The following is a 27,741-nucleotide window of genomic DNA, read 5'->3' as shown; positions in this document are numbered from 1 at the left end:
TTTGCCCTCCGGAGCCTTCAGGGAAGCTGCTTGAAGGTCCCTGAACGCTCTGGAGGGCTAAAACCGGCCCTACAAGCAAACCAGAAATCCGTTCCCAAACTTCCGGTTTGCCCATAGGGGCAGTTTTTCGTGCTCCAGATGCTTCAAGAAAGCCTCCGGAGGGTGAAAAATGGCCTCAAAAGGCCGAAATCAGCTGGCCAGTACGTGCATGCATGCTGGCCAGCTGACAGGGCAAGGCCTCACGTGCCCTGACAAATGGCTCCGCGTGTGCCATAGGTTCGCCATCACGGCTATATACATTTACTTAGAGGGAAATATAAATGAGACTCCCAAATGAATGTGTGCAGCATTGCTACCTTACCATTCTTGCATGCCAAGTTCCAACCATGTGCACTGGAAGTCATAAAGTGGCTAAAACTTGATTTTTGTAGGAACGCTTGGAACAAGAAAAAAAAGAAAGGAAAAAACAAAAAGAAAAAGAGAGAAAAGAACGTTTGAAGAAGGAAGGAAAACTTCTAACCAAATCTCAAAGGGAAGCCAAAGCCAGGGCAGAGGTCACTCTTAAGTTGCTGCAAGCACAGGGTAAGGATTGCTCTTTATATTATTTTTCTAATTTTCATCCTGTTCAGGATAAAATATTATATATGTTTTATTAGAGTATGGTTGTCAGGATAGCACAGGGACATTTTAATGGAAATGCTTTGGTTTTGCAATTCTTATTTGTATTGTGTAAAGTATTAACTGAAAATATCGCAATTCTATGCTCTTAGTTCAGAATGGCTTCCAATGAATTAAGTGAATATTTATTACAGACGAAATCAGAAGAACTTTAGATCAAGTTGTAGATCTAAATGAGTGTCTGCTGTCTTGTTTAAACAATCCTATTTTATTTTAGTAAGCCAAAGTACAAATGACCTCTGCGCTTCTGTGTATAGCTCTTTGTTACCATTCAGGTCATCTTTTTTTCCAGCTCTACTTCTCTTAACATACAGATTAGAAATTATTGTTACTAACGCTAGTTTTCTGTATTTTTTCCACTGAATGTGGGCTGTAAGTATTAATAATGTTTATTATTCAATAATAGAAACAGCAGCATAAAATCAAATCACTAGCAGATTAACTGATCCATATATATAGTCTATATATAGACTATACTATATATACTAATATACTATACTTTGGTCAAGATGTTTTTCTCCAATTTTATCCTGTCTTGTTAAATTCAGTCCCTTGTCATCAAATGTTGATATAAAGATTTTTTTTGTTTAATGTGCAGGTGTGGAGGTGCCATCCAAAGATTCAATACCCAAAAAAAGACCCATATATGAAGACAAAAAGAAAAAAAAGCAACAGCAGCAAGAAAGCAAAGAAGGTGATAATTTTGTTTAGGGTTAACTATCAACACAGAAACAGGTTAAAAAATCAATAAAAGTTAAAATCATTTCAGTCACTACTTTCCGTGCTTCAAGATACCTCCTTTGATACATCTTATACATCTTTATAGAGCAAAGGATATTCTTTAGTGGGTTGTGCTGTCCAGTGAGAAGTCCGTTGGGAGAACCTCTTTTGCACAAAGTGTTTAAACACAAGGGTCTGCTGATGAATTCCTGCTGATGTTTTGCTGATGAATTCCTCCACCAGATGGGAGATTGAACTAGATAATCTCCAAGATCTCTTCCATCCCACCCTTATCATTCTATGATTCTATAAATTGATATAAATGATTCTTGACTGACTTTTAAAATATTAATCCAAGAATCTGAAATGTTTCAAATAGGTTTGTACAAAGTGATGATTCATTCCTTCTCCACTTTCATATTTGATAAATTGAAAAGAAAAAGATATGTCATGTTCAGCAAGAGTTAGTTCTTTGTTTACTATGTGCTTGTATCAGAATAAATTGGAATTTCACAGGATGATGAATGTAATTTAGCCATGCTGCAAAAGCATGGAAGAGTTATATGCCTTTTAAAAAAAATTGATCAATTTTGTGTAGAATAATGTTTTTGATTTATAGCTTGAATTGACACAACTATTTACATTCTTAATAATTAGGATGCTATTTCTATGTTATTGGGGTTATTAAAACTTTTAAATCTACAGGTATTTATTTTCATTGTTGCATCCTGCACCAGCCATGAATTCATAAAGTAGTTGATCAAATAGATATATCATTACTGCAGAGACCATAGGAATTATAATTTACTGTGCTTATAGTGTAGGAAACTCTGTAGTAAATAGTAGCTCATCTGTCAAATGGACTTCTGTTAGAGACTGTGGTTATTGGGTCTACTAGAAGTAGAAATATTTTTTAAGCATTGAAGAAGTAATGTAAGTATGGCTGTAGGAGCTTTTTCCTTGAACTATGACATGCATTTAAAATAGTCATAACTAATAATTTTAAATGGCATTTTTTAGAAATTACTGAATTGGCATCACCAGTGGAAGAAGCTGCAGAAATAATTGTACCTGAAAAGGAGGAGATTAATCTTCAAGCTGAACCAGGTCAGTTCTAAATTCGGCATTTAGTCTTTTTTTTTTTTAATCGTTCAAATTTTTATTAGTTTTAAAAATTTTACAAGGAAAAGGGGTTATAGGGTTATAAAATATTTTGACAGCTACATCGTGCGGGGGGGGGGGAGAAGCCCCCCCCAGGTCTAGCAACTTTTACAAATGAAGATAGAAAAATATCAACATTTACATAAGTATTAGCAGTTTTGAGTTTAACACAAAATCATCAGTATGTTTCAATCATTTGTTTTGTATCACTTCCGTAAAGGTACATTGTAACAACAATTGCGATAGTGTTTCAAATCACTTTTGTGATCTGAGTCTTCTAGTTGTTGCGTCCTCCCTCCCGTCTACCGGCTGAGCCTCAGCCCTTCCCTCCTTTGTTTCTTGTGTAACATCCCCCATTTCGCCTAAGAGAGCACTGTATTTTAGTGAAAACCTCTGCTTCCACTACTGTGTTGATTCTAATTCTGCTGCCCTCCCAAAAAATCAACATGCCTTCTGGAAACAGCCACCTGAACCAAACCCCATTATTGTATAATTTTTTGCTAAGATGGAATATTTCCTTCTGTTATCTCTTACTTTCTTTGGGATCTGTTTAAGAATGGTTATTTCTTTATCTTTATATTTTAACGGTCCTCCCCTTTGAGCTCCTAGAACCTCATCTCTTGTAGTTTTTCTAAGAAATTTGACATGAACTTCCCTTGGAACATTGTGTGTTCTTGCATAGGCTGAATTAACCCTATAAATCAGATCAATGTCCCACCAAAGCTGTTGTTTATCTCTATTAATATATTCTGCTAGTATTGTGGTCATAATCTCCTTAAGATCTTCGTTCTCAACTTCTGGCAAGTTTTGGAATCTAAGAAAAAAAGACATCCTTTCAAATTCCATTTTTAACATCTGATTTCCAAATTCTACATTCCCCCTTTGGATTGTCTTCATCTCGTCTCTCATCCCAACCGCCCCCTCCTCCAGCACACCTATCCTCTGTTCATTCCGTGTGGTTTGCTGGTTCGTCTCTCTGAGCTGTTCATTTAAGTCCTGCAGTTGTTTTTTAATTTCGTCCTGTCCCTTTAAGATGATTTGAAGCATCTGATGAGTAGACAAGTCCTTTGCACTCTCTTCAGAGGCTTTAGGTTGTAAAAAAGATCTCAGTTGTGACTGGTGAGCGGGGCTGGACGTAGAAGATGTTGGGGCCGATGAGGCCTTACCAGGCGGTAATTTCTTTGGACCCATCATGAGGCTCAGAGATAGTTATTGTTCTGTACAAAGAGATGGCGTCTGTGGGAGAGCACAGCCGGTAGGGATCACCAAACAAATAAGTCCAAAGGAGAATAAGTCTTCTAGTACAGAACTAGAGCAAATAGGTGGGTCAGAATATTCCAAATCCAGGGGAATAACGTACTTGAAGAGGCTCCTGGACATCTCTGAGGTGGAGATTAGTTGAAAGCCATAAAGTTTTCCAAGGGAGGAGTCTCATTCATGAAGACAAAGAAAAAGGAGGAAGTTGGCCATATTGGCTCAGCCAGTACAGGTGGTCAGGAAACAACAAAGTCAAAGTTCCCATAGATAGTTTAGAGAAGAATCAGTTCAGCCATCCTTTCTCTCGCAATTGTAGTCAAGAAAAAAAAATTTCCCCCATTATTTAAGGGAAGTGAAAGTAGATTTCAAACTTTCTCTCTCCCCCATAAAAGGGAGAGATTTTTCAAGTGCCGCTTTTCCAAGGGGGTGGTGGAATTTCCCCCCCCTCCAATCTAAACTCCTCCAGAAGTTGAAACAAAGTCCCAAAAAGAAAACTGCAGAACAGTCAAAAGAGTAAGGATAGTAAAAGACCTGGGGAGACCCCTCGCCTCACCGCTCTTCAGCTGTTTCGTTCCAATTAATTGTTTCCTTCCAGGCTGCGTTCGGCGAAGCACGCGGTGGCATTCCGCGCGCTCCCTACGCTCCCCGGGTTCCTGGGGCAAAGTTGGAGACCCCCTGCGGCCGCCGCCGTTCCAGGGGGTCCCAGCAAGCTGCCCCTATGGCAGGGCGCCACTCCAAGGCACCCTGTGCTCCCCCTAGACTTCAGGGGAGCCCACCGGAGCAGCGAAAAGGCGGACGCGCGCGTCCGTCACCTTCGGCTGCCGGAAGTCGTCTCCTAGTCTTTCATTATCTATATCATAATCAGCTCTTTGAGGAACCTTAATTTAATTTCCTTAAATTAATCTCTGTGTGAGGCTACTCTAAGGTCTTTGTGAGAGATGTTCAAATGTGACATTCAGCCAGTACAAAATTAGTTTAATGCCTTGTAAACTATGAAGTAAACTTTGTTGCATAGAAAATCAATTATTGCTTAGTTTCAGAAGAAAAAGAGGAAGAACCTGAAGAAGGAGGATTAGATGATTGGGAAGCTATGGCCAGTGATGAAGAAAGAGAAAAAGGTAATTTCTTTTTGAAAAAGGAACAAAATATTACAAGGAATGAGACTTTCATTTGTTTCATTAAAGCCTCCGGTTTTTTTCAAGTAAGAAAAAGTAAAGCAAGCAGTGTAAAAAAGATTTAAAGGGTATTTCAAATTGAATATATGTTTTAAACTGCAATGCACTTCATTATGTTGCTTGTTTTTCTGTTAATATTTAGCTGTTTAATAATTTGTAAAAATTATCTAGCTGTTCAACTGGATGAGAAGGGCTAGTGATAACATTGATAGAAGGGCCATATTTCTGTTATCAACAAGTTCTTCTGTAGTGGGAAAATAACTCAGAAGAGAATAAGCTGTCTCTTGACTTTGTGATGCATTGTTGCCCCTTTGCATATATGGTGGGTCAGGTGAAATGAATCTTAAGTGTACCTATTTATTACATATTTTATATGTTGCAAGCCTCAAAAGAATTCTCAGTGATATGCAGCATTACCTATAATACTTGAGCAGGGCCGAGTTAGGTGAGCCAAATTAGAATCATATTAAGTAACTTTTGTATTTTTTCATCAGAGAGAAAAACTGTCCATATTGAAGTCAAAGAACAAAATGAAGATGATGAAGATGAGGATGAAGATGAAGATATGGAAGAGAGTGAAGAATATGAAGAAGGAGAAAGTGAAGGAAGCGAAGAAGAGAAAACTTCAGATGAAAAGGAATCGGATTCACAAGCTGCTGCAAAACCATCTGTAGAAAAAAAACTAAACAAAGAAATAAGTTCAGATTCAGAGTCTGAGTCGGATGATGATCGCACTAAAGAAGAACGTTCATATGACAAAGCTAAACATCGAATTGAGGTATTTAGTTAAACATTTTCACAAACAGCATTTTTTGGCTTTCCCCCATGGACTGGAGAGAGCTCCGAATTTCAGCCAGAATTATTCCCTTTTCATACAGAATTATAGAATGCAACTAAATATAAATATTTGGTCATGATGCCAACCAGTCTATAACTCTAGAGCAGGGGTGGCGAACACGCGGCTCGCGAGCCGCATGCGGCTCCCGGCCAAAATAAATGAGGCTCTTTGCCTCTTGTCATTATTTAGTATACTGTGGCTCGGATCGCGCGTTCCCTTTCGGAAGCTGGGGAGGTCCTTTGCAGGCAGCTAGAACGGGCCGCCTGCAAAGGACTTCCCCAGACTTGCTTTGAGGAGCACGGGGCGACTGAGGCTAGTTGTGAAGCCCCAAAGCCCCCACCGCCACCGGAAGAACTGCTGCCACCTCCTCCTCATCCTCCTCTAACAGGCAGCACTGCCGGATTTGCTGCCCGGCGCTGCGGCTGAGATGAAGCCGCCAAAGCTCCAGCCGGCATCTCCGCGCGTGGCAGCGGCACCTCCCCTCCGCTCGGAGCAGCTGAGCTCAGTCAGTGCTGGGTTACCCCTGCCCCCTCCTCCTCCTCCGCCGTGTTTTTGAGGAGCCAGTAGGAAGGTAGGGGGGGAGCAGGGGAAAAAAAGCGTCATGGCTCGTCAAAAGCACGGAGGAGGGGGAGGGGGCAGAGGTAACCCAGCGCTGAGCTCAGGAGCAAATCTGGTGATTCTGTTGGAGGAGGAGGAGGAGGAGGAGGAGGTAGCAGCAGTTATTCTGGTGGCAACTCGTACTCGTCGGCATCTTCAACAGAAGCCCTGCCCACAATGAAGAAAGCAAAGATGGAGCAGATCCACGCAGATGACGTCGCTGCAACATGACTGGAGGAGGAATTCTGGGAGTTGAAGTCCACAAGTGTTAAAGCTGTCAGGTTTGAAGACCCCTGGGGGTTTTTTTCCCTAAAGGGTTAGGGGTGCAAGGGTCTTGTAACTTGACAGCTTTAAGAGTTGCGTGCTTCAAATGCCAGAGTTTCTGAGCCAACATTTTGGTTGCTAAGCAGGAGCGTTGTTAAGTGATACTGATATTATATAACACTTTGAATTAAGCGGGTACCTTGAAGAAACATAACTTTGACTTTCAAATAATACTGATTTCGTTGTTGTCTTAGGTGACATCTGTGAAAAAAATTTGGGTGCTCAGGCATGAAAATGTGCCGCTCAAACACTATACTTTTCTGCTCACATCGAAAAAAAATTAGAGGGAACATTGCTTCCGGGTCTGTTTTGGCAGGTCACTGCGTGGTGTGGCTCTCTGACTCTCACAGTTTAAAATTTTGGCTCTTTTTGTCGAACTTGTTCGCCACCCCTGCTCTAGAGGTTCATTTTAAAAAGAAAGCTAATAAACATTAGGGATATTGCATTGGTCTTGAAAATATTTGAATTCTCAAATCTGATTTATTTGCATTTCATTTTGTTCTTTATTCTTAATGGGTATGTAAAACTTACTCTCAGTTTTTAATTTCAGAAACGTCGAATTGAAAATAATAAAAATGCAAATATTGAAAAATTACGAGCACCTGTTATCTGTGTGCTGGGGCATGTAGACACAGGAAAAACAAAAATCCTTGATAAGGTAATTACAGATATAGCACTAGCTAGCAAACAAACTGTTGACTTTTACTTAGATTGAATATTTGTAGTAGTTGGGAACTGTTTCACGCTATATAATAATAATTCTGGTATATTTCATATAGCTTCGTCATACTCATGTGCAAGACAGTGAGGCAGGTGGCATCACTCAGCAGATTGGGGCAACTAATGTTCCTCTTGAAGCCATTAATGAACAAGCAAAGATGGTGAAAACTGTGAGTAGGAGCTTTTTAGCCCTTTATGTGCATTTCACGTAATAGTATTAACTTGTCCTGTGATCATTATCATTGTTGACAGTGAATACTTTTAGGTTTCTCTTTACTTGTTCCATGTTCAGAGGACTATTTCAGTTGACGGAAAAACATTTGCATGAATACAATAAAATAAAGCTGCAATATTGGCCTTCCTGATACTTACATAGAATTGAATTACCCTATTTTTCAGAGTAGAAAATGCACACACACACCCTGCTAAAAGTGGGTGAAAATTTAGGTGTATCTTACAGACTGAATACGGGTGTTTTTGGCCTCCTGAACCCTCCATGCATCACATTTTCGCTCTCCCTGGCCCCCAGAAGCACTCTGCAGTGCTCTGCACATCCTGTTTTCACCAAAACCGGGAGCTCTGAAGCCCTCTGTGTGTCACGTTTTCACCCTCCCTAGCCCCCAGAAGCACTCAGCAGGCCAAAAACTGCCAGGGAGGGCAAAAACGTGACGCATGGAAGCCAAAAAATTTTTTTCTTGTTTTCCTCCTGTAAATTTAGGTGCGTCTTATAGTCCGAAAAATATGGTACTTACCTTATGGGGGTTTTTATGCCTATTGTGTTATTCATTTATAATTTTGCAAATGTCAACAAAGATGGAACTCACTAAGTGTTGCTGCAGTTAGTAATACAAACACCTTAACCTAAGATCTTAAAAAGACTTGCATCTAATAATTGAAAGTTACTCAATTGATTGTTAACTTGTATATTAATAGTTAAAATATTAATGTACCTTCAAATGGGATTGGGATTGGACATTTGCAATAAATGTCATCAAGCATGAAACTGTTATAAAAATTTGGTTTGCCTAAATATCAAGTTAATTAATATTTTGCAATGATAGTTTGACAGAGAGACAGTCAAGATTCCAGGAATGCTTATCATTGATACTCCAGGACACGAGTCTTTTAGGTAACAGCTGATTATTTATATCATTTTGGGGTTACATTTTGTAATATATATAATGTTAAAAACAGTTGCAGAAGTAGAAATTAATTATGTATTTTAAGTGGTGTACAGTCTTGTACCTATTACGTGTAGACTAATCAATATTGTGATCTTTCTACTTAATAGAACTTGTGTTAAGAATAAGCATTATTTATTCTTTGGTAAACTACAGGTCGTGCTTTTTTCTTCATTTTTCTGCTATTAATGTTGACAATATCATTTTAATTTCAGCAATCTTAGAAATCGTGGAAGCTCACTATGTGATATTGCCATTCTTGTAGTAGATATCATGCATGGTTTGGAACCTCAGACTATTGAATCTATAAACCTGCTGAAAGCCAAAAAATGTCCCTTTATAGTTGCACTTAACAAGGTAAGGTCCCTTTTCATTGAATGGGTTTGTATTCTATGATGTATTATATTTTGACTTTGTGTGTTGCATGATTGGTCTCTAAAACATTGATTATGGATGTGTGAACTCTTTTATTGTGACCTTTTAATCTCTGTTAAAGCATAATTTAGCACAGTATAAGAAACCAGCTGTTTTCTTATGGATTTTTTCTCTTAAGAAAAGCTCTTTTGTATTTAAATGCCTATGTAGCTCAATGCCTTTTTCCTATGCCAGCACAGCTGGATTTTCTTGAGAAGTCTGTAAGCAGAATATGGTAGCAATTATCTCCTTTGTTGTGCTTCATACAGCCATAATCAATGCTTTACATATCAAAATAGCTGCAGTGGTTGAAGTATTAGACTAGGAGGTGGACAATCGAGGTTGTACTCTTTCCTCATGCATAGAAGCTTAATCAAAGCAAGGGTTTACTGTAATTACATTTACCTGAAAATAAATAATTTATTAGCATTTAATAAATTAGGTGAACATAGCTATAAATATTTTGTCGCTTTTGGAAGAGTGGATGGAACTGAATTCATACTGTAGCCTTCTGCATATGAAAGATATTGGATTGTACTAAAATGAGTATCAGCTGAAGAATGTTTTTTGCAAAGGAATGGCTCTGTCCCTTTGTCTGAAATGGTATAGCCTAGGCAGGGGGTTGGACTAGAGGACCTCTGTGTCCGGAACACCTCTGTGTGTTTGAGAATGAGAAGAATGGCTAATGTCTATGTCGATGTAAGTGGATTTAATTCAGTGGAATTAAATCTTTAAATGATTGGTTCTTAAGGACATTTGCACAAAGGACCAATAACCGTATTTGAAGTTCTTAAGAAATAGAAACAATCTTCATACTTCTCCTGCTAGAACAGTGGTTCTCAACCTTCCTAATGCCATGATCCTTAAATACAGTTCCTCGTGTTTTGGTGACCCCCAACCATAAAATTATTTTCATTGCTACTATGTAACACCGGGAGCCACAAAACCTGGGTGGGTGTGGCCAACTCAACATCACTCCCACCCAGTCACATGACTCCACCTCCCAGAAATGCCTACCAAGATTTCATGGCTCAGTGTTTTCTGTGGGAATAGGGTCTCTCTCTCTTCTCTCCCCTCCCTCTCATTTCTGTTTTTCTCTATTTTTTCTCTCCCTTTCTCTTCTTCCTTTCTTTCCTTCCCTTTCCCTCTTTCTTTTTCTTTCTTTCTCATTGAATACGATAGCAAATCCAAAATAAAGTTATTAATTGTAGGAAATTGCTTCTTTGTAATCTTTTCATAGTGAACTCTAAGTTGATAGAAGCTGGCAAGATTGTACTAACAGCAATAGGATATATATTTTGATTTCTTTTGAGTTTGACAATATAATATGTTATCCAAAATTATAAATAATCTTATTTTCAGATACATTTTTTTGCCATCTCTGTTATTTTCTTTTTAAAAAATCAGACTTGCTTCCAATTTGTGCCTTCTGGCAAACTGCAGTTTTCTTGGCAAGAGATCTAGCTTGTCATTGCTTTCGTCATAGGTCTGAGAAAGTTAGTTTCTTTCTTTCTTTTCTCTTCCTTTCTTTCCCCCTGATTTGTTTCCCTCTCTTTTCCCTCTCTCTCATTCTCTCCCTTCAGCTCTCTTTCATTCCTTTCTCCCTCTGCCTCTTTCTTGCGTGTGCAAGCAAAATACCCTCCTGGACCGGGATCACGGCGGCGGGGACAGCAATTTTTTCCGCTGCCGCCACTGAGAAGTAAGTAGCTGGCTGCGCTGCGCAGGAGACTTCTCAGCGCCAGACTCAAGTCGGTTCCCTTCCAACTCAGGAAAGAGCTGGAGCAGCTGTCTCTGGATGCAGAGAGGGAAAAGTTCCAGAGCCCTGCACAAAGAGGCTTGTGCAGCGCAGGAGAACTGGAGCTCTTTCCTCCCTGCACTGAACCAGCTGCTGCTGCTGTTCCCCATTCCCCTCCTTCCTGAGCTAACACGAAGGGGACCACGGCTCGCGCTGACCTGAGTCTGGTGCTGAGGAGTCTCCTGCGCAGCGTGGCTCCCCTGCGCTGCGTACCCAGTTACTCACCTCATTGCGCAGTGGCGACAGCGAGAGGAGAGTCCCCTCCGCCTTGATCCTGATCCAGGAGGGTATTTTGCTTGCGCACGCGCACAAGAGATGAGCGCAAGGAAAGGGGTGGAGCTCTTCCCAACACTGAGTTGCCTGCGAAGGACACGGAATTGCAAAAGCAGACGAAAGGCTCGTGCCTTCTCGGGGCGGAGAGCAGATTGCACAATTGGGTCAGCAGGGAACCGCAGGAGAGGGGCCAAAGCCTATTAAGACTGTTACCCATGCTAAGCATGGGTAACAGTCTTAATAGGGAATCTCAGTGTATGCGCATCCCACGTTCCTTTATTTTATTTTATTTTCTCCACCTTGTTTTAGGCCTCAGAAATGGTACCTCTTGGCTTCCGTAGCTCTGCCCATCAACCTCCATCACTCGGAGCGACCTGCTTTCCCAGTGTCCTCTGTGCTGCACACGTCTGTCTTTTCCCCCTCCTCGTCTCTATTCTGGCTCCTACTTCCCCCCCCCCTCTTCTTCCGCCGCACGGGGAACCCGAGCCGCTCCTTCCCTTCGGGCCGGCTTCTCGCCAACCTCTCCGTGGGAGGCTCCTCAGCAACCCCTATGAAAAGGTTGTTCGACCCCAAAAAGGGTCGCGACCCAGAGGTTGAGAACCGCTGTGCTAGAAGGACTTTAGCATTCAGTTGTTCCACATTAGCATTCAGTTGTTTGGAAAAATCAACTTATTTCAGTGAAAGAATAGGGCACTATGCGATATAAGAGAATATGTTTAAATGAAGATCCAGAGTATGAAAATGTTTATTACTATATAGTTTATTTGCTTGCTTATCTCCATACATACAAATAGGGTTTACTATATAGATCTGCCTGAATAATGGCAATATTAAATAGTGGTGAATTCTGTCTTCTTTAGATTGATAGATTGTATGACTGGAAAAAGAGTCCAGATACAGATGTAGCTCTCACTTTGAAGAAACAGAAAAAAAACACAAAGGATGAATTTGAGGAGCGTGCTAAGGCCATCATAGTAGAATTTGCCCAGCAGGTGAGTATCAATTTGGTTTAAAAAATGGTTAATCTTCTTGAGTATGCTTTGCACCCTGTAGTTCCTGTAGATAAAACTAGCCCAAGCGCATTAACCATCCATGATCAAACAAAATTAAAATCAAATGGGTGATAGAAAGAAGGAAAGTGAGAACAGATGACGTATACATAGAAAGGTTGGCTGAATCGAAGAAGTCGGGCTTAGACAGGACAATTTACAATTATAGATTGGTACCTTATAGTGATTTAACAAATTTGATGCAGACAGTGGCATTGTGGCTCAATTATCAAGATCCTTTCCAATCCAACTTTCAGACCTGAATTTGATAGGGAGACATCTTTACTTGTCCAATGAATGATCTCTGCTGGGAAGAGACATGGTGAAGTAATACTTTTGTACTATTGACTATAGTATTTTTGAGGAGAACGAGAAAGGGAAATATTGTTGTACTGTGAAAAGTATTGTTTATATAAAGTCTACATGTATTTCAGGTTTAAATTTAAAGTTCCATCTTGCCTGTTATGTAATTATATCAAGCTGTTGGGAAGAATCTTACCTAGATTTGATACTTATAGTAATCAGTACTCTGATTATAATTTTCTAGTACTCTTATTAATATTGATGTCATTTGTCTTGGTAACTTGGACAACTACTCAAGGGGCAAACCTTGAAGATGATATAGAAATGAGAGCAGATCTGGAGTACAATATGACAGTATGAATCACCCTAAGAAGTAACACTTCTTAAAGATATCACATTATTTCTGTGTTGAAATATCTGTACTGATTAACAGTAATTGTCTTAACGAAAGTCAAGGTGCTACTTTTGCTGTAAAAACCTTACAAGGTTTAGGCTTAAATAATCTGTAAGATCATCTGATCCTCTATAGTCTGCCCCACTTTTGCAAATTTTTGAGTCACAGAATCATCAGACATTGTTACTACTGAAATAGAAGACTGTTATTCTGATGAGTGACTTGAATAGAAGAGGAGTGAATATTAGATAATGCATTAGATAATTCTGTTTTTCCATCTTCTTTAGTTTCTGTTTTGACTAGGTAGAATAAAGCCACTCCTTTCCCTGCTCTCCCCACTCTTTTGCTTTAGTAATGCTCTGCTTCTTGTTTTAGGGCTTGAATGCTGCCTTGTACTATGAAAATAAGGATCCCCGCACATTTGTTTCCCTGGTTCCTACCTCTGCTCATACAGGAGATGGTATGGGAAGTTTAATTGCTCTTCTTGTTGAATTGACACAAACCATGTTAAATAAGAGACTGGCACACTGTGAAGAGCTGAGAGCACAGGTTATGGAGGTAATGTTTACCTAGAAAATCTTTTGATAGCCTGCTTAGATAACAAACTGGATTGAGGCAGATCATTTAAGGCATATACTTCTATGTCTTTTAGGTCAAAGCACTTCCTGGAATGGGTACGACAATAGATGTCATTTTGATTAATGGAAGGCTGAAGGAAGGTGATACCATTATTGTCCCTGGAGTAGAAGGTCCCATAGTAACACAAATAAGAGGCCTTTTGCTCCCACCTCCCATGAAAGAATTACGAGTGAAGGTAAGGAAGCAATGTATGAAAAAATGTTCTTGAAATTAATTGATGGTGTCTTACGTTGCTCAATGATACTAGGTCATATACCCTTCCTTTACCCCAGATAAATTAATCTTATTTTTTGCAGTAATAACCCTTTGCAATAAATGTGCTATTTGTGAAAGCAGTGCTAGGGAAATGTTTTGTGTCCTATTATACTGAGTGAAAGTATTTAATTTTACATGTGCTCTTTGCTGTTGAATTTCTATTAGCAAAAAATAACAAATTTAGATTTTTAAAGGATAAAGTCTGAAAAAGGAGATTCCAAATAGTGTTTGTCATATTGTCTGGTGTTATGAAATGTTGAACGTATGTTATTTTTCTATTTTTTTCCTGATTCTGTTTTGCTATAATTTAAAAATTTGCTGGCAAGGATGTTCTAAAATTAATGTTTAATTGAACAATATTTATTGTCATAATATTTGATCAATTTTGGAACTTGTTTGTTTAGGTGAACTAATGCTTCTATTATATACTGAAAGAACATCATACCGCTGGTGTGCAGTAGAATCTAACCTAAGAGTCTTTATATTGTATTATCTTAGAATTTGGATATGAGTACTTCTTGTGAAAATATTCAGTCTAAAAACTGGAACATTTAATGGTTATTTTTGTTCAAGATGTGTCTTCTAACTTCTGATAATGCCATTGAGCAGCTCTGTCATATTAATTCCTTCCAGTTTCATTAATTGAAGGATACACATTAAATAAATGTAGTGTATCTGTCATTTCATCGAATGAGCAAACAGAGTAAATGATTGGCGTTCTTGATGGTTCTTGACAGTTCTTAACAATTCTTAATATAATTAAAACAAAGATGATAAATTGGAGAACTAGAAAAATAACTATTCATCTTTCTATTTGTACAGAATCAATATGAAAAACACAAGGAAGTTATTGCTGCACAAGGAGTAAAGATTCTTGGCAAGGACCTGGAGAAAACATTGGCTGGGTTGCCCCTGCTTGTAGCCTATAAAGATGATGAAGTTCCAGTTCTTAAAGTAAGGCACAGATGATCCCTATCAGAATCTCAATGGAGTTTCAGCAGCCAGAAAATCCCAGTATGAACTATTCTAAAATAGAACAATCAGGAATAAGTTGTTTGAAATTAAAACGATGGGGAACTTTTCAGATTTTTAAGAAATTGAAGCAAAGTAACAGTTCTTAACTGTTGGTTTTTAATTTTTTTAATATAAGATGTAATTAGAAGAAATTATTGTTTTCATATAGTTATCAAATCATTGGGAAGTAAATTGAAGTAAGGCCTGATAAATATATAGCTGTGCCATCTGGACAAGATACTACTAGGTTTCAAGTTACATGTTAGCTAAAAAAAATTGGACAATTCTGTAAAATTAAGATTGAATTGAAATAATTGCTGACGTTTTAAAGTCTGGAACATTTAATGGGGAATTAAAGAAGGGGAAAAAACTGATTACTACAGAACTGAATTTTTCACTGTGCACTGGAAAAAGAAGAGATTTAATTGAGCTTTATTTTTTTTCAAAAGGTGGGATAAAATCTAATAATTTTAAGTATTTGTGAATTAAACTTGTGTTTTGAGAAGATAGAAATAAACCAAACTGAAACGTAACATTCTTCATTTTTAAAAGCTGTGCATTCGATTCTTATGCTGAAATAAAAGAGAGTTTGGGAATTTTAACCAGTAAAATTAGCTCCTGAAAGACTTAAAACAGTTACTACCATGTTTCCCCGAAAATAAGACATGGTCTTATTTTCTTTTGACCCCCGAAATAAGTGCTTGGCCTTATGTTTGAGGAGGTCTTATTATTTTTGAGGTGCAGGAGGTGGCAAGCGCGGTCACTTCATTGTTGCTGCTGTGTTGCAATATTTTGGGGGCAGGCTTATTATCCAGGGAGGTCTTATTTTGGGGAAAATTGTATTTTTTTTCTTTAACATTCACCAACCTTCCACAAATGCATCACTATCATGGAATAATTTGGGGCTCCACTCTCTCAGGCTACAAATGGGACCTTGGTTGGCCAAAAACAATTTTTGCTCTTTTGGGTAGTAGAGCGCTCTATGTTAATCTAAACCATAGTTTGAGCTTCCAGTGGCATGTTCATAAATGTGAAGCTTTATCTCTGATATGTGCATTGTTCATAAGCATGTGGTATATAATGCCACTTCCAGTGTTTTGGAGAAACAAAGCAGGTTTGTAAAATGCATCATGTTTTATTTTAAGGATGAATTGATACATGAATTGAAGCAGACACTGAATGCCATAAAGTTAGAAGAAAAAGGGGTTTATGTCCAGGCATCTACCCTGGGATCTTTAGAAGCATTACTTGAATTTCTGAAAACTTCAGAAGTGCCAGTAAGTACCCAAGATTCTATTTTTTTAGTCATTATTTTGTTAGGTATTACTTACAGAATTTATATTAATGACAAGCTGTTTTTCCCCCTTGTCGCCTGACAGTATGCTGGAATTAATATAGGGCCTGTGCATAAAAAGGATGTTATGAAGGCATCAGTCATGCTGGAGCATGATCAACAGTAAGTATTTCCTTCAAAATATTTGTAGCCTTTCTAAAGAGGCTTCTTGTGCAGCTCCCTAATATTATCATTATTATTTTCAAGGTACGCAGTGATCTTGGCTTTTGATGTGAGGATTGAACGAGAAGCCCAGGAAATGGCTGATAGTTTAGGGGTTAGAATCTTTAGTGCAGAAATTATATATCATTTATTTGATGCCTTCACAAAATATAGGCAAGACTACAAAAAACAGAAACAAGAAGAATTCAAGTAAGTAGAATTCTCATACTGAGATATAGATACAAATATTGTGTGTGCATTTGCATGAATTGTAAATTTTTTTTTTAAGACCAGTATTGTATAATATCAGTTCAGTGTTTTGTTCTCATTTCAACTGAAAAAATGTCAGTGTAAAAACATACAGGACATCCACACTTTACTACAATTTGGACTAGCATCTCAGTTGTTGAATGAAACAGTTCCTAAAACATACATAATATACAAATAAAAACTCATAACAGGCATTTGAAAAACACTCATCAATAAAACCAAGAGACAGACTCTCACCCAAACTTGAGACCTCATGCCCCAAACTGAGATTTTAAGAGTTTTACAAAAATTCAGCATGGTCAGAGATAGTCTCTGTTCGGACGAAATTCTAAAGGAAGCCCATCAAACTGGCAGCCTGCAGGCTGGACGTGCAGGCCACGTCCACCCTCGGCTCTGCAAAGGCAAAAAAGTCACGATATGTCACATGAGACGGTCAAGTTTGATACCCGTGTTCTAAAAGATGGGCGCTATGGCAGAACTTTCTGCGCCCTTCCAATGGGGAAGTCAGATTCACTTAAGTTAGTATTAATAACAAGTGCCGTTATTCACTTAACTGGTGAGAAAAGGTTGTAAATGGGGCAAAACGGAACTGTCTTGGCAACAGAAATTTTGGGCTCAATTGTGGTTGTAAGTTGAGGACTAGACACAGATAGTAATCCTTTCCTCTCCAATAAATGTAAAAATAAACAATTCCCTTATTCATTATCCCAACGTTGGCATCAACATTCCAAAGGGCAGGAAAGTTGGAAAAAGGAAAGCACAGTTATAACCTGATTTCCCACCCAGCAACTGCTTTGCTTAGTGATAGAGTCGGTAGTCCCAATTGTGGTTGGCAAATGAGGACTACCTGTACATAGAACCTTGTGTTTATAGATTTACTTTGTTGGATTGAGGAAACTGCTAAACTAAATGTGACAAGTACTGACTGTCACTACTTGTGACAGAATGATACTATAGCTGGTAGTGATAGCAGCCTTTTGTGATACATTGTATCATTTTTATGACTTATTTTTTACTACTTGATAAAAACAGGCAACTCATGACCAGATTATACATAATAGACTGCTAAATGTGTCAGAATTCTAGTTTCACATGGAGATACCGTATAAAATCTGGATAAGAGTGCTTTATGATTACTGAAGAAAGCTTGCCAAATAATTAAATGCACATTTAGCATTCCAGTTTGTTTATTTTTTATTAAATATTTACAGTTCAAGGTTTTTTTTTTGTGATTTAGGAATTGCTGAAGTAAATATAGCAGCATGGATTTAAATTATTTTCTGTCTAGATTTATCACAAGTAGTACTTGTGAATAAAAAAAGATTTTTGTGCATATAGCTTTATTTTCAGACCAAATTTAAACAGTTCTTTGCCATCTTTCTCTCCTCTTTCCCCCCAGGCATATAGCAGTATTCCCTTGTAAGATGAAAATACTTCCTCAATTTATTTTTAATTCTCGTGATCCCATAGTGATGGGAGTTATTGTGGATGCAGGTCAGGTAAAACAAGGAACTCTAATCTGTGTACCTAGTAAAAATGTGAGTATTTTATATCTTTAAAGATACTCTTTTTAAAAAAAGAAGGGTTAGTTGGGTAATAATTTTTTTAAAAATAGTTTATTTTAATGCACTCAGATAATATGTATTTTTATATATATAAAAAAAATCAACCATCTATGCTGCTATTCAGTTGCATTGATTAGAAACTTGGGATTCTTTGATGAAATGTCCTTTATCATGACTTCTGTGGAATATTGATTTTATCTATGGATCTATTTTTTCTAATTTGAAAGCTTAAATTTGACAAAACATATTTTGAAATAAATAAGTGTGCAAATTTGCTTTCCCAAAGTTTTCTCAGATGTTTAAAAATAATTGGCCTCCAGTCCCAAACTTTCATTACATACTCTCTCACATATATATACAGTACCACCTTACAGTTTAACGAACAACTCTCATACTATTCTTCAGATTTTATATGGGGAAGTTATTATTGAAAATTTCTATTTTGAATATTTATTTTGCTTATGCCCTTATTCTGCAAATTTAATACTAACAAAAATATATTTTATTATAGTTCATTGATATTGGAATAATTACAAGTATTGAAATAAATCATAAACAAGTAGATGTTGCAAAAAAAGGTCAAGAAGTCTGTGTAAAAATAGAACCAATTCCTGGTGAAGCACCGAAAATGTATGGTCGACATTTTGAAGCAACTGATATGCTTGTCAGCAAGGTAAACATTTTAAAATTCGGAATGTTATACTTGAATGTAAGGACAACAGGCCTTTTTTGAAATGGGATAGAATTTAGATTGATATGTCAGCATTGGGGGAGGTGGTGGTGGTAGAGAGGCTGCTACAGAAATGTTGATATAAAAATCATTCTTTGCTTCTAGACATTGAAAATGGTTGAGAACATTATTACAGAGCTTAATGTGCAACTTTTCAAAAAATGTTATTTTGGTTTCTGAAATTTATGAAATATAGATTTACGCTTGCTATATATAACAATCTTAAAAGTAGGGGTGTCATATTAAACATTTTGATTTTCTACTTACAGATTAGTCGACAGTCCATTGATGCCCTAAAAGACTGGTTTAGAGATGAAATGCAGAAGTCTGACTGGCAACTTATTGTGGAGCTCAAGAAAGTATTTGAAATCATCTAGGTTCTGTCAAACTTTGAGCAATGATTAGCAAAAGCCCACAGTTCCTATTATAAGAACAACAGCAGCTTATAATAAATATGCTGTTGGCTTTAACAAATATCTGGGAAAAATGTGGATAAAATGTTTTCCATGAGAAACCAAATAACTTACACTGGTTTGACAGTGGTCAATTTACGTCCCTGTGGTTCCAATGTGCCTGTGCATCTTTCCCAATGCCCTTCACTTTGTACTGGCTACTTTTAAAGTTTGCCCTTTCCAGTTCACATCCCCAAATTAAAAGAAAATAATTTTTTTATTAAGTAACTCAGCTTTTATACTAGTAAGATCAGTACCACAGTATTTGCCTAATCAAACTCTTACAGACTATGAATTTTTGGGGACTTTTTCGATGTAAGAAATCTTTATTTATGCATACCCTCTTTTCCCCTGATTTTTTTTCATCACTTCTGCTTTGTGCCTATAGAAATTTATTATAGAAAAATTAGGTAATTGGCTATCTGTATTTGGTTGGTGTGAAACAATGATGTAAAGCATAATTGGCTGCCTTTTATTGCTTGTACAGTTTATGAAATTTGGCAAATTAATCAATGCTGAACTGCAAATAAAATAAATGAACATTATTCTGATAATTTAATTCCTAATAAAGGCAGTGCAGCATGCAAATATTTCTGTCAAAATTTAGTTATGTTTGTCTGGTCTGAACGCTTCAATAGTCTTGTTGGTTAGAAAGATGGAATAAAATCTCTCTGCCAAATGGTTAGAAGAGCACATCTGCTCAGTGTGGTTAAAGAATTATGTGCAGTAATCCTATTAATATGTAAATGTGGTATAATTGTACAAAACCATATCTGGGAAGAAGGGATCAAATGAAATCATCCTTGGATGGTGATCTTATAACTCATAGCATCATGATATTTACTGGTATGGTTACATGGAAGGCAGATTATCAACAATCCTACCCTTAGTTTTTTGCCTGATGTTTGCAGAATGGCCTTTAACCAGTTGCAACCATAAATTATCAGGATATAGCAGCAAAGTTAAAATTATGAATGAAGTAAGAACAGTTAAAATTTTGCAGTTGAAAGAAGCTGATTCTTAGGTAATAAACAATCAGGCCTCAAGATATGCTACAACTTAAGTGTATTCTAAAGGTATTTTTATCAGATAAGATGTAAGTAAATCTTCAATCTTCATTGTTTTCTATTTAATCTGATTAAACCACTTTCATATAGCCTCATCAAGACTAGAATATTACAAATTCTTGAAAATGTTTTGATAGGAGAATTTTCTTAGGTTCTAATGAGACTGTTATGAATGTCAGTTGATATGTTGCTAGAATTACCAGGTGGATATGGGGATAAGAAGAAATCTCTTCACACTCCTCTTTTGTGGGTGCAAAAAGAAGTCCATTTGCTACAGTGTAAGATCAGCCACTTCATCTAATCCAACAGACATTCTTCTTACCTCTTTAAATTTTTAAAGATTTCGGTGGACTGCTATAACAGAATCTCCTTAAATAGAAGGAAAACGGATTATTAATGAAAACTGAGTATTTTATGAATAGGAAAATGTCTCTTACATGTGTTTGATATGAAAGAAAAATGGTAGGAATAGACCAAGTTGCATTAATATTATTAGATTTAGCCAATTATGAGACAGATGCAGCACAAGGATTTTGTTGTTCATGTTAGACAATTCCAAAAATAATGAATTTCTTTTTTTAAAAAGTTCAAATCAGCACTTTTCAGAAAGCCTTCTGCCACTGAAATAACTGAGCTTGAAGATAAATGTTTAGCCAATAAAAATATGAAAACTAATATTGACTGTTCAAATTTATAGCATTTAGGAAAGACAAAGGAGTGAAACAAAATATGTACAAATTACATACAATTCTTTATTAAACAATTGTAAACACTTCACTGTAAAAATCCATAAAACTTTTATAAACAAACATTTTGTAAATAGATTCTATTCTACAATAAAAGAATTTAAACACAATTATTTACATGCAATACTGACAAATTTTGGCACTTTGCTGAAAGAAAATGTACAAAACACCTCCTCCTTTAAAAAAAATTCAACTTATAAAAACTTAGCTTAATGTCATGCACTTTGCAAATACTTCACAAGCACTTATGGTACAGCTACCAGAGAGCTCCAGGCTCTTACCATATCCTTTTCTACAAGATCAGTTCAGATAATTTTTAATGTGCTTCCATAGGTTTGTTGCAGAACAACTTGAACATTGTCAAGAATGAAATCAAATGCCATGTTCCATACTGATTCTACAGACTGCTGCATTAGCCTGTGGAGATAAAAAGTAATAGAATGGAAAGAACACACTTATCATCACACATTTTCATACATTGTAGAGCAAGATTTTGAGCTGGAATAGCCACAGCCAAACTCATAAAATATGCTTACCTATATTAATTATAGTTCGCTTTCTTGTGTGAAAATACTTAGAAACAAAGTTTTGTTGTGGAAAAATACATGGAAATAATCTGTCTATGGAAGATCTTTTAAAAAATAAATGTAAAGTGGCGCAAGACAAACATAAAATTATGCATTCTGTATTTAGGTATTCAATCATGAGAGTTAAACAATGAAATGTCAAAATATTTGCGAAGTTTACAAACTGAAGCAGAGGTTTTATGAGGAACAGTATAACTGGTATTTAGTGGGAGAGTTCAAAGCACAGGAAAACTCCAAAACTACTTGTCTATAAGTAGGATTGTCTCAGCACTCTTGGTGGGTTTACACGTGTGCAGAATATTTCACAACAGGTTCTAGCTAAGCGGTTGTCTGAAACCTTATCCAACTAGAGATATACAGGCCTGCTAAATATCCCCTCAATTCCTTAACAGGGTAGTTTAGGCGAAGGGACATAAATGGCAGGTGGATTATGTGAAATCATATAGCCATTCAACTAGTTACAGAGAAGCAAACAATGGTCAAGTTTGCAGTCTCTGCATCTTGCTGGTTTTATATCATAAAATTGACTCACAAAGTTACAGCTTTGTTACTATAAACAGATAAACTACATTTCACTTGCAATCGCATAAGGAAGATTCCAAACATCTAAAAGAACTGGAGTAGAAAAAATGGCAGTAAAGTTGCCTAAGAAAGGTAGAATTTAAAGCTCTTTGGAATTAAGGTGACCATATTGAGTGCAATTTCATCACTGTACTAAATCAGATAATCCAGGACTGATTCTTATGGCTGAACAGTTTGACAGGCCAAAGCCACCATCATGAGGAAGATTAAAATAGATGCAAGAGGTGAATAAGTAGAAGCTCCTAATACTTCCTACTGATGTTGCAATTCTATTTCCATTGAATCTCTAATTGTTTAACAATTGTTTAAGTGAATTATTTCTTGAATGAATAAAATAAATAATAAAAAAGAAAAAGAAAAGATTACCAAATACATACAAGTAGTTTCACAGTGTTTAAACTTTATAGGACAAATTGTTTTACCACCCTGTAAAAGGATTAATGGAAGAGCTGAAACATGGTGAATATAGTACTACCTCTTCTAAGGGAAGCTTATTGCTGAGGAAACAATGCTGATTGTCACTTGATAGCTGCAGTAGGACAACAATCCTTGATTTCAGCAAAAGGTCATTAAACTGCAAGCATTTTGGTCTGTGGACCTTGGCATGGCCTTGTCAGTTACTGAAATGGGGGAGGGGCATGAAAGAGTAATCTTTCATAAAGTCTCAATCTTCATGTTTCCATCCCACTCTGGTAAATGGATGAGCTAACTTTACTTCCCTGCCATAGATGTGGCCACAAAGAGAGAAAAAAGCACTAGCAGGCTGAGGCTGAAGTGGGGAAAATTTGAAGCTTTCTCCCATAGGAAGATATGAAGGCAAGATAATTAATTCTGATTCTAATTTGGCTTATGGATAGGAATTTACATAATATCCTGCTAAGCAGAAAAGGGTTGTTAATGTTTGTGGACATGCAGCTGGAGCATATGTAAAATTTCAGACATGGTAGGCCTTGGTCATGTGGTAAAAGGGCTGGGAACAAAAGGGAAAAAAACATTTTAATAGAACAAAATGGAAAAAAGGAAAACTCGCCATATTCCTCATGTCTGTATTCAGAGTACAGAAGCACAGAGAACACTCCTAATTAAAGTGGGTGATATAATACCCTAATAAATCTGGAATAATATTGCAATGCAGGAGATTTGGGGCAAGTTAATGCAAAGCAGGCAGAAGGGAGGCAGGACTGCCATACAGGCTTCCTCTCAGAAACTTTTCAAAACTTTGCAAGTGCAAACCCACAAGTATAATGCAGAGAAATCACATCCACAATTAATAATGGATGCAGTATCACAAATGAACAAGTCGTAGATATTCAATTGTGGGGAAAATAATATGACAAATGCAAGATATGCACGTATAAGAAATCACTACCTGAAATTCTTAAAAGTCATAACTTATTTTCAATGTCATTTGGATTTATTTCTATAAATAAAAAATAAGTTAGCATCTAATTACCTTTTCATGTACTTTATGACTAGATCCAGTTTTTCTAAATCCTTTTCTTCTATCAGATCAGTACAATACTTCACAACTTGCAAAATGTCTTCCTCCATGGGATCTACAAATTATACATACTTTATAGAATGCCTCTTTGAAACAGCAGAGATTAAGCAGCTTTAAATTAATGAATGTTTTGCCACTGATGTAAATTGATTGTACTCCTTTTAAAACAAAAAATTACCTCTTTCAAGTAAGTAAATTAAACTCCCATGGAATTCTGCATGGAATTCAACCCTTTTTGTTTGTGCCACCATGAAGCTGCTCCATTTTATTTATTAGATTTATATGACTGCCCACTCACTCACAGCAACTCTGGGCAGCTTATAAACAGTAAAAAAAAACCTAATACAAAAGAATAAAAAACTATCACAGTTCCTGGGAGAGGGGTAAAGTACCCATTCAGCCCAACGGTCCTTTAGATATTCAGTAATTTTCATTGATCATGAGGGGAAAAAAACTTCCATAGAAGAGGTTGATCAAAGTCTCCCCCAGCTCCAGGCAAACACTATTTCATCAGCGGAAATCTCTTTTTTTCTCCTTTTGCTTAATTCAGTGGTTCTCAACCTGTGGGTCGCGAACCCTTTGCGGGTCGAACGACCTTTTCACAGGGGTTGCTAAGACGATTGGAACTCTAAACTTTAAACTCCACCTCACGTTCCTTGAAACCCCCCTGCGGATGGGCTCCGGAGTCATTGCCAGCCGCACAGAGCATTGCTGAATCGCCACGCCGTAGAAAACATAGGTGCGCGCGCACACCCCATACAATTACAGCCTCGGAGACTTTGTAATGGCAGGAAAGTGTTCTTTGACAAAGCGCTGCGTTGTGGGGGGGGAGAAATCCTCTGCATGGATCCCCCCAATTGGAAATGAGGTGGCTGTGAAAGATGTGTGGGATCCGGAGCCCATCTTTGGTGCCGAGGACGGGCACTGGACGGGATGCCAGTAGTGCTGGGAGCCGGGCTGCACGTGGAGCCGGTGGCTGGAGCGCCCTGAAGCAGCACCAGCCAGCATGTCCCTCAAGAAGAGCCCCAGAGGCAAAGGCAGCAGCACTGCGCCCTCCTCCGCCCTGCCCATCGCCCAGCAAAACACTGCCGCTGCTTCGTCAGGCGAGCCAGGCACGGCCTCATTTCCAATTTGGGGGGGGGGGGTGGAGAAATCCTCTGTATGGATCCCAATTGGAAATGAGACGGCTGTGAAAGATGTGTGGGGTCCGGAGCCCATCCGCAGAGGGTGGGGTCCCCCTCACGTTCCTTGTCTTCCCGGATGGGCTCCGGAATCATCGCCAGCCGTGCAGAGCCTCACCCACCCCGTAAATTACAGCCTCGGAGACTTTCCCCCAGGGAAAAATGCCGCTGCCCGGTACTTTTAACCTGTGATTAAAAGTGACCACAGTATGTGTGTCTGTGTGTGTGAGTGAGAGAGAGAGACAGACAGACACACACACACACACACAGTGACAGAGATGGGGGAGGGAGGGGAGAGACAGAGAGACACACAGACAAACAGACAGAGAGAAGCACACAGAGAGACAGACGGACAGAGAGAGACACACACAGAGAGTGAGTGAGAGAGAGAGACACAGTGACAGATGGGGAGGGAGACACAGACAGATACAGAGAGACACACACAGAGTGAGTGATTGAGTGAAAGACACAGACAGACAGACACACACACACACACACACAGTGACAGAGATGGGGAGGGAAGGAGGGAGAAACAGACAGAGACACAGAGTGAGTGATTAAGTGAGTGAGTGAGAAACAGACACACACACAGAGTGACAGAGATGGGGGAGGGAGGAGAGAGACAGAGATACAGAGAGAATGACAGAGGGGGAGGGAGGGGGAGAGAGACAAAGCCACAGACAGACAGAGAGAGACAGCAAGAGAAAGAGAAATATATATTCTCTTAATATATAGATATATTAAGAAATATTTCACAATATATAATTACATATTGTTTTTGTGATTAATCACTATGCTTTAATTATGTTCAATTTATAGCAATAAAAATACATCCTGCATATCAGATATTTACATTATGATTTATAACAGTAGCAAAATTACAGTTATAGAGTAGCAACGAAAATAATTTTATGGTTGGGGGTCACCACAACTGTATTAAACTGAATTAAAGGGTCGCAGCATTAGGAAGGTTGAGAACCACTGGCTTAGTTACACTGTTACAACTGTACCTGTGACATCAACAGTCAGTTCTTAGAAATACACAGAATTATAAAGCACTGCACAGAAATAGAATTATCTTTTCTTGGATTTTGAACATTGTCTAATTTGAAATATGTGTACTGAAAGAGACACTTCTCTGGCATTTTAAGAGAAATATCCTTTGAATTCTACTGAATGCAGGCAATAGTGGAAAGCCAGTAAATAACATTAAGAATCAATTAAAAATATTTAAAAATATTGAATCTCTTCTGTTCAAAAATAATTATACCAGAGTTGTAGAATGCTATTCTTTGATGACATCTAGTACAGAAATGAAATGTAGCCTTGTTTCAATTAAGTTTACTTACAAGACACACTAACTTTTATTAAAAAGTAATAACACCCAGAGTTTACCTGATATAGTTGTAATCCATTCCTTAAGCAAGGCCTTTACATCGTTAAACTCAATAGCTCCTGCTAGATTAGGTGCTTGAGGCCAAATTGTGGTAGATGGTAATGGCTGTGAAATAGATGGACTGGGAGGATTGGCAACAGCTTGTACTTCTTCCATCTATCCAGAAAGAATAAAAATGAAAATTTCTCTATATTCTCAATAGGAAACATTTTAAAAGCACAAGAACCCCAGAAAAATAAGAAATGTATGATTTTAAATCAGAACGAGTTTTAAAAAACTGAAATGCTGCATTGGCTTATAGAGTTACCTGTGGATTGTCACTGACTGCTTTTTGCTGTTTCAAGAAGTTATCTATTAATTTTTGAGGACTTCCAACAGAAACAACCATATTTTTTGCATTGTTTTTGAAAGGACTAATGTTCATTTTTACTGGGCTGACTTGGATTTTCTTTCTAGTTCTCTTCTTACTTTTTGTAACTGGATTCTTTGATGCTGAGAAGAAAGAAGTGAGAATTGCATTAGTATTTTATGATTAAAGAAGTAACCATGATCCAACCGATGTAACACATGTTTGCTGCATTAAAAAAGATTACACATAATTATTTGACAGGAATACATTCAAAGACTTACCAGTGGCACTTGTTTGTTGTAATATGTTTTCTACGTGATTTTGCCTTTGGTCATATGCTTGTCTAAGTTCCTCCTGCAATTCTGAAGGAAGGGCAGCAAAAACATCAGGATCCACCTATGCAATAAAGCATCTACTTGTGAATATATCACTGATATGAAATCACTGAAACATTACTATAATATTTAAACTTCTGAGGTTTTGGTTCTAGGGTAAGAAATACATTTATATTAATGATGTTTCTAACTAGAAATTTACAGAATTTCTCCTATAGAAAATGCTTACCACATTAAATCTACTAATACATATTATCGTTTACCTGTGAAAATGCTGGGAGTGCTATTATATTAATCCCAGCATTACTGCTTGATTCTTTGAGATCTGGCATCTGTAATAGAACAGTTCCAGCAGGCTGGGATGGAAAGTTAGTGTTGAATCCATTTATTGGTTCCTTCTTGCTATTATCATGTGCATCTGTTAGTTGAAGAGAATATGCATATTCTATTTGTTCTCGAAGATCAGAAGGGAGTGCTTCCAAAACAGACTTATCAATCTATTAAGAAAAAAATGTTTTTCTTTTAGAAAGTGAAAATGGAAATCTGTTGTAACTTAAACGCAGAACTCTTTTCAGAAACACTATATTTTACTCTTTGCTTGGTAAGTAAACAAGTACAAAATGTATAGACTATAAAAGGAGGACGCTGTTCTTCTCCTGTGCCTGTGTCTATATGTAATAGTAGCATCTAACATAAGT

At 37.5% G+C, this 27,741-nt stretch overlaps 2 protein-coding genes across 3 annotated transcripts in view; one reads left to right on the top strand and one right to left on the bottom strand.

The window, feature by feature from the left end:
- Positions 1 to 19,889, top strand: part of EIF5B (eukaryotic translation initiation factor 5B) — a 33,852-nt gene extending 13,963 nt beyond the window's left edge. Inside the window, exons 6-24 of one of the 2 annotated variants that reach the window (XM_081946774.1) lie at positions 432 to 582; positions 1,277 to 1,372; positions 2,419 to 2,505; positions 4,857 to 4,934; positions 5,486 to 5,769; positions 7,301 to 7,408; positions 7,530 to 7,640; positions 8,532 to 8,599; positions 8,867 to 9,008; positions 11,994 to 12,125; positions 13,255 to 13,437; positions 13,532 to 13,693; positions 14,596 to 14,727; positions 15,933 to 16,064; positions 16,167 to 16,243; positions 16,328 to 16,492; positions 17,952 to 18,090; positions 18,629 to 18,790; positions 19,117 to 19,889. In XM_081946774.1, coding sequence (XP_081802900.1) covers positions 432 to 582; positions 1,277 to 1,372; positions 2,419 to 2,505; positions 4,857 to 4,934; positions 5,486 to 5,769; positions 7,301 to 7,408; positions 7,530 to 7,640; positions 8,532 to 8,599; positions 8,867 to 9,008; positions 11,994 to 12,125; positions 13,255 to 13,437; positions 13,532 to 13,693; positions 14,596 to 14,727; positions 15,933 to 16,064; positions 16,167 to 16,243; positions 16,328 to 16,492; positions 17,952 to 18,090; positions 18,629 to 18,790; positions 19,117 to 19,224 — 2,517 coding nt within the window. In that variant the 3' untranslated portion in view covers positions 19,225 to 19,889. Of the gene's footprint in view, positions 1 to 431; positions 583 to 1,276; positions 1,373 to 2,418; positions 2,506 to 4,850; positions 4,935 to 5,485; positions 5,770 to 7,300; positions 7,409 to 7,529; positions 7,641 to 8,531; positions 8,600 to 8,866; positions 9,009 to 11,993; positions 12,126 to 13,254; positions 13,438 to 13,531; positions 13,694 to 14,595; positions 14,728 to 15,932; positions 16,065 to 16,166; positions 16,244 to 16,327; positions 16,493 to 17,951; positions 18,091 to 18,628; positions 18,791 to 19,116 lie in introns of both variants that reach the window. The other variant, XM_081946773.1, reaches the window with a different exon arrangement.
- A 1,209-nt stretch (positions 19,890 to 21,098) lies between these two features.
- Positions 21,099 to 27,741, bottom strand: part of REV1 (REV1 DNA directed polymerase) — a 52,670-nt gene continuing 46,027 nt past the window's right edge. The window contains exons 18-23 of the mRNA XM_081946772.1: positions 27,307 to 27,540; positions 26,990 to 27,104; positions 26,667 to 26,851; positions 26,359 to 26,515; positions 23,735 to 23,837; positions 21,099 to 21,529 (exon numbers count right to left, since the gene is read on the bottom strand). Coding sequence (XP_081802898.1) covers positions 21,418 to 21,529; positions 23,735 to 23,837; positions 26,359 to 26,515; positions 26,667 to 26,851; positions 26,990 to 27,104; positions 27,307 to 27,540 — 906 coding nt within the window. The 3' untranslated portion in view covers positions 21,099 to 21,417. The remainder of the gene's footprint in view (positions 21,530 to 23,734; positions 23,838 to 26,358; positions 26,516 to 26,666; positions 26,852 to 26,989; positions 27,105 to 27,306; positions 27,541 to 27,741) is intronic.

This window comes from Natrix helvetica (assembly GCF_964273705.1).
Source record: "Natrix helvetica genome assembly, chromosome: 3".
In the NCBI taxonomy this organism is placed as follows: Eukaryota; Metazoa; Chordata; class Lepidosauria; order Squamata; family Natricidae; genus Natrix; species Natrix helvetica.
Note: the sequence above shows the minus strand (reverse complement) of the source record. Positions and strands in the feature narration are given on the sequence as shown.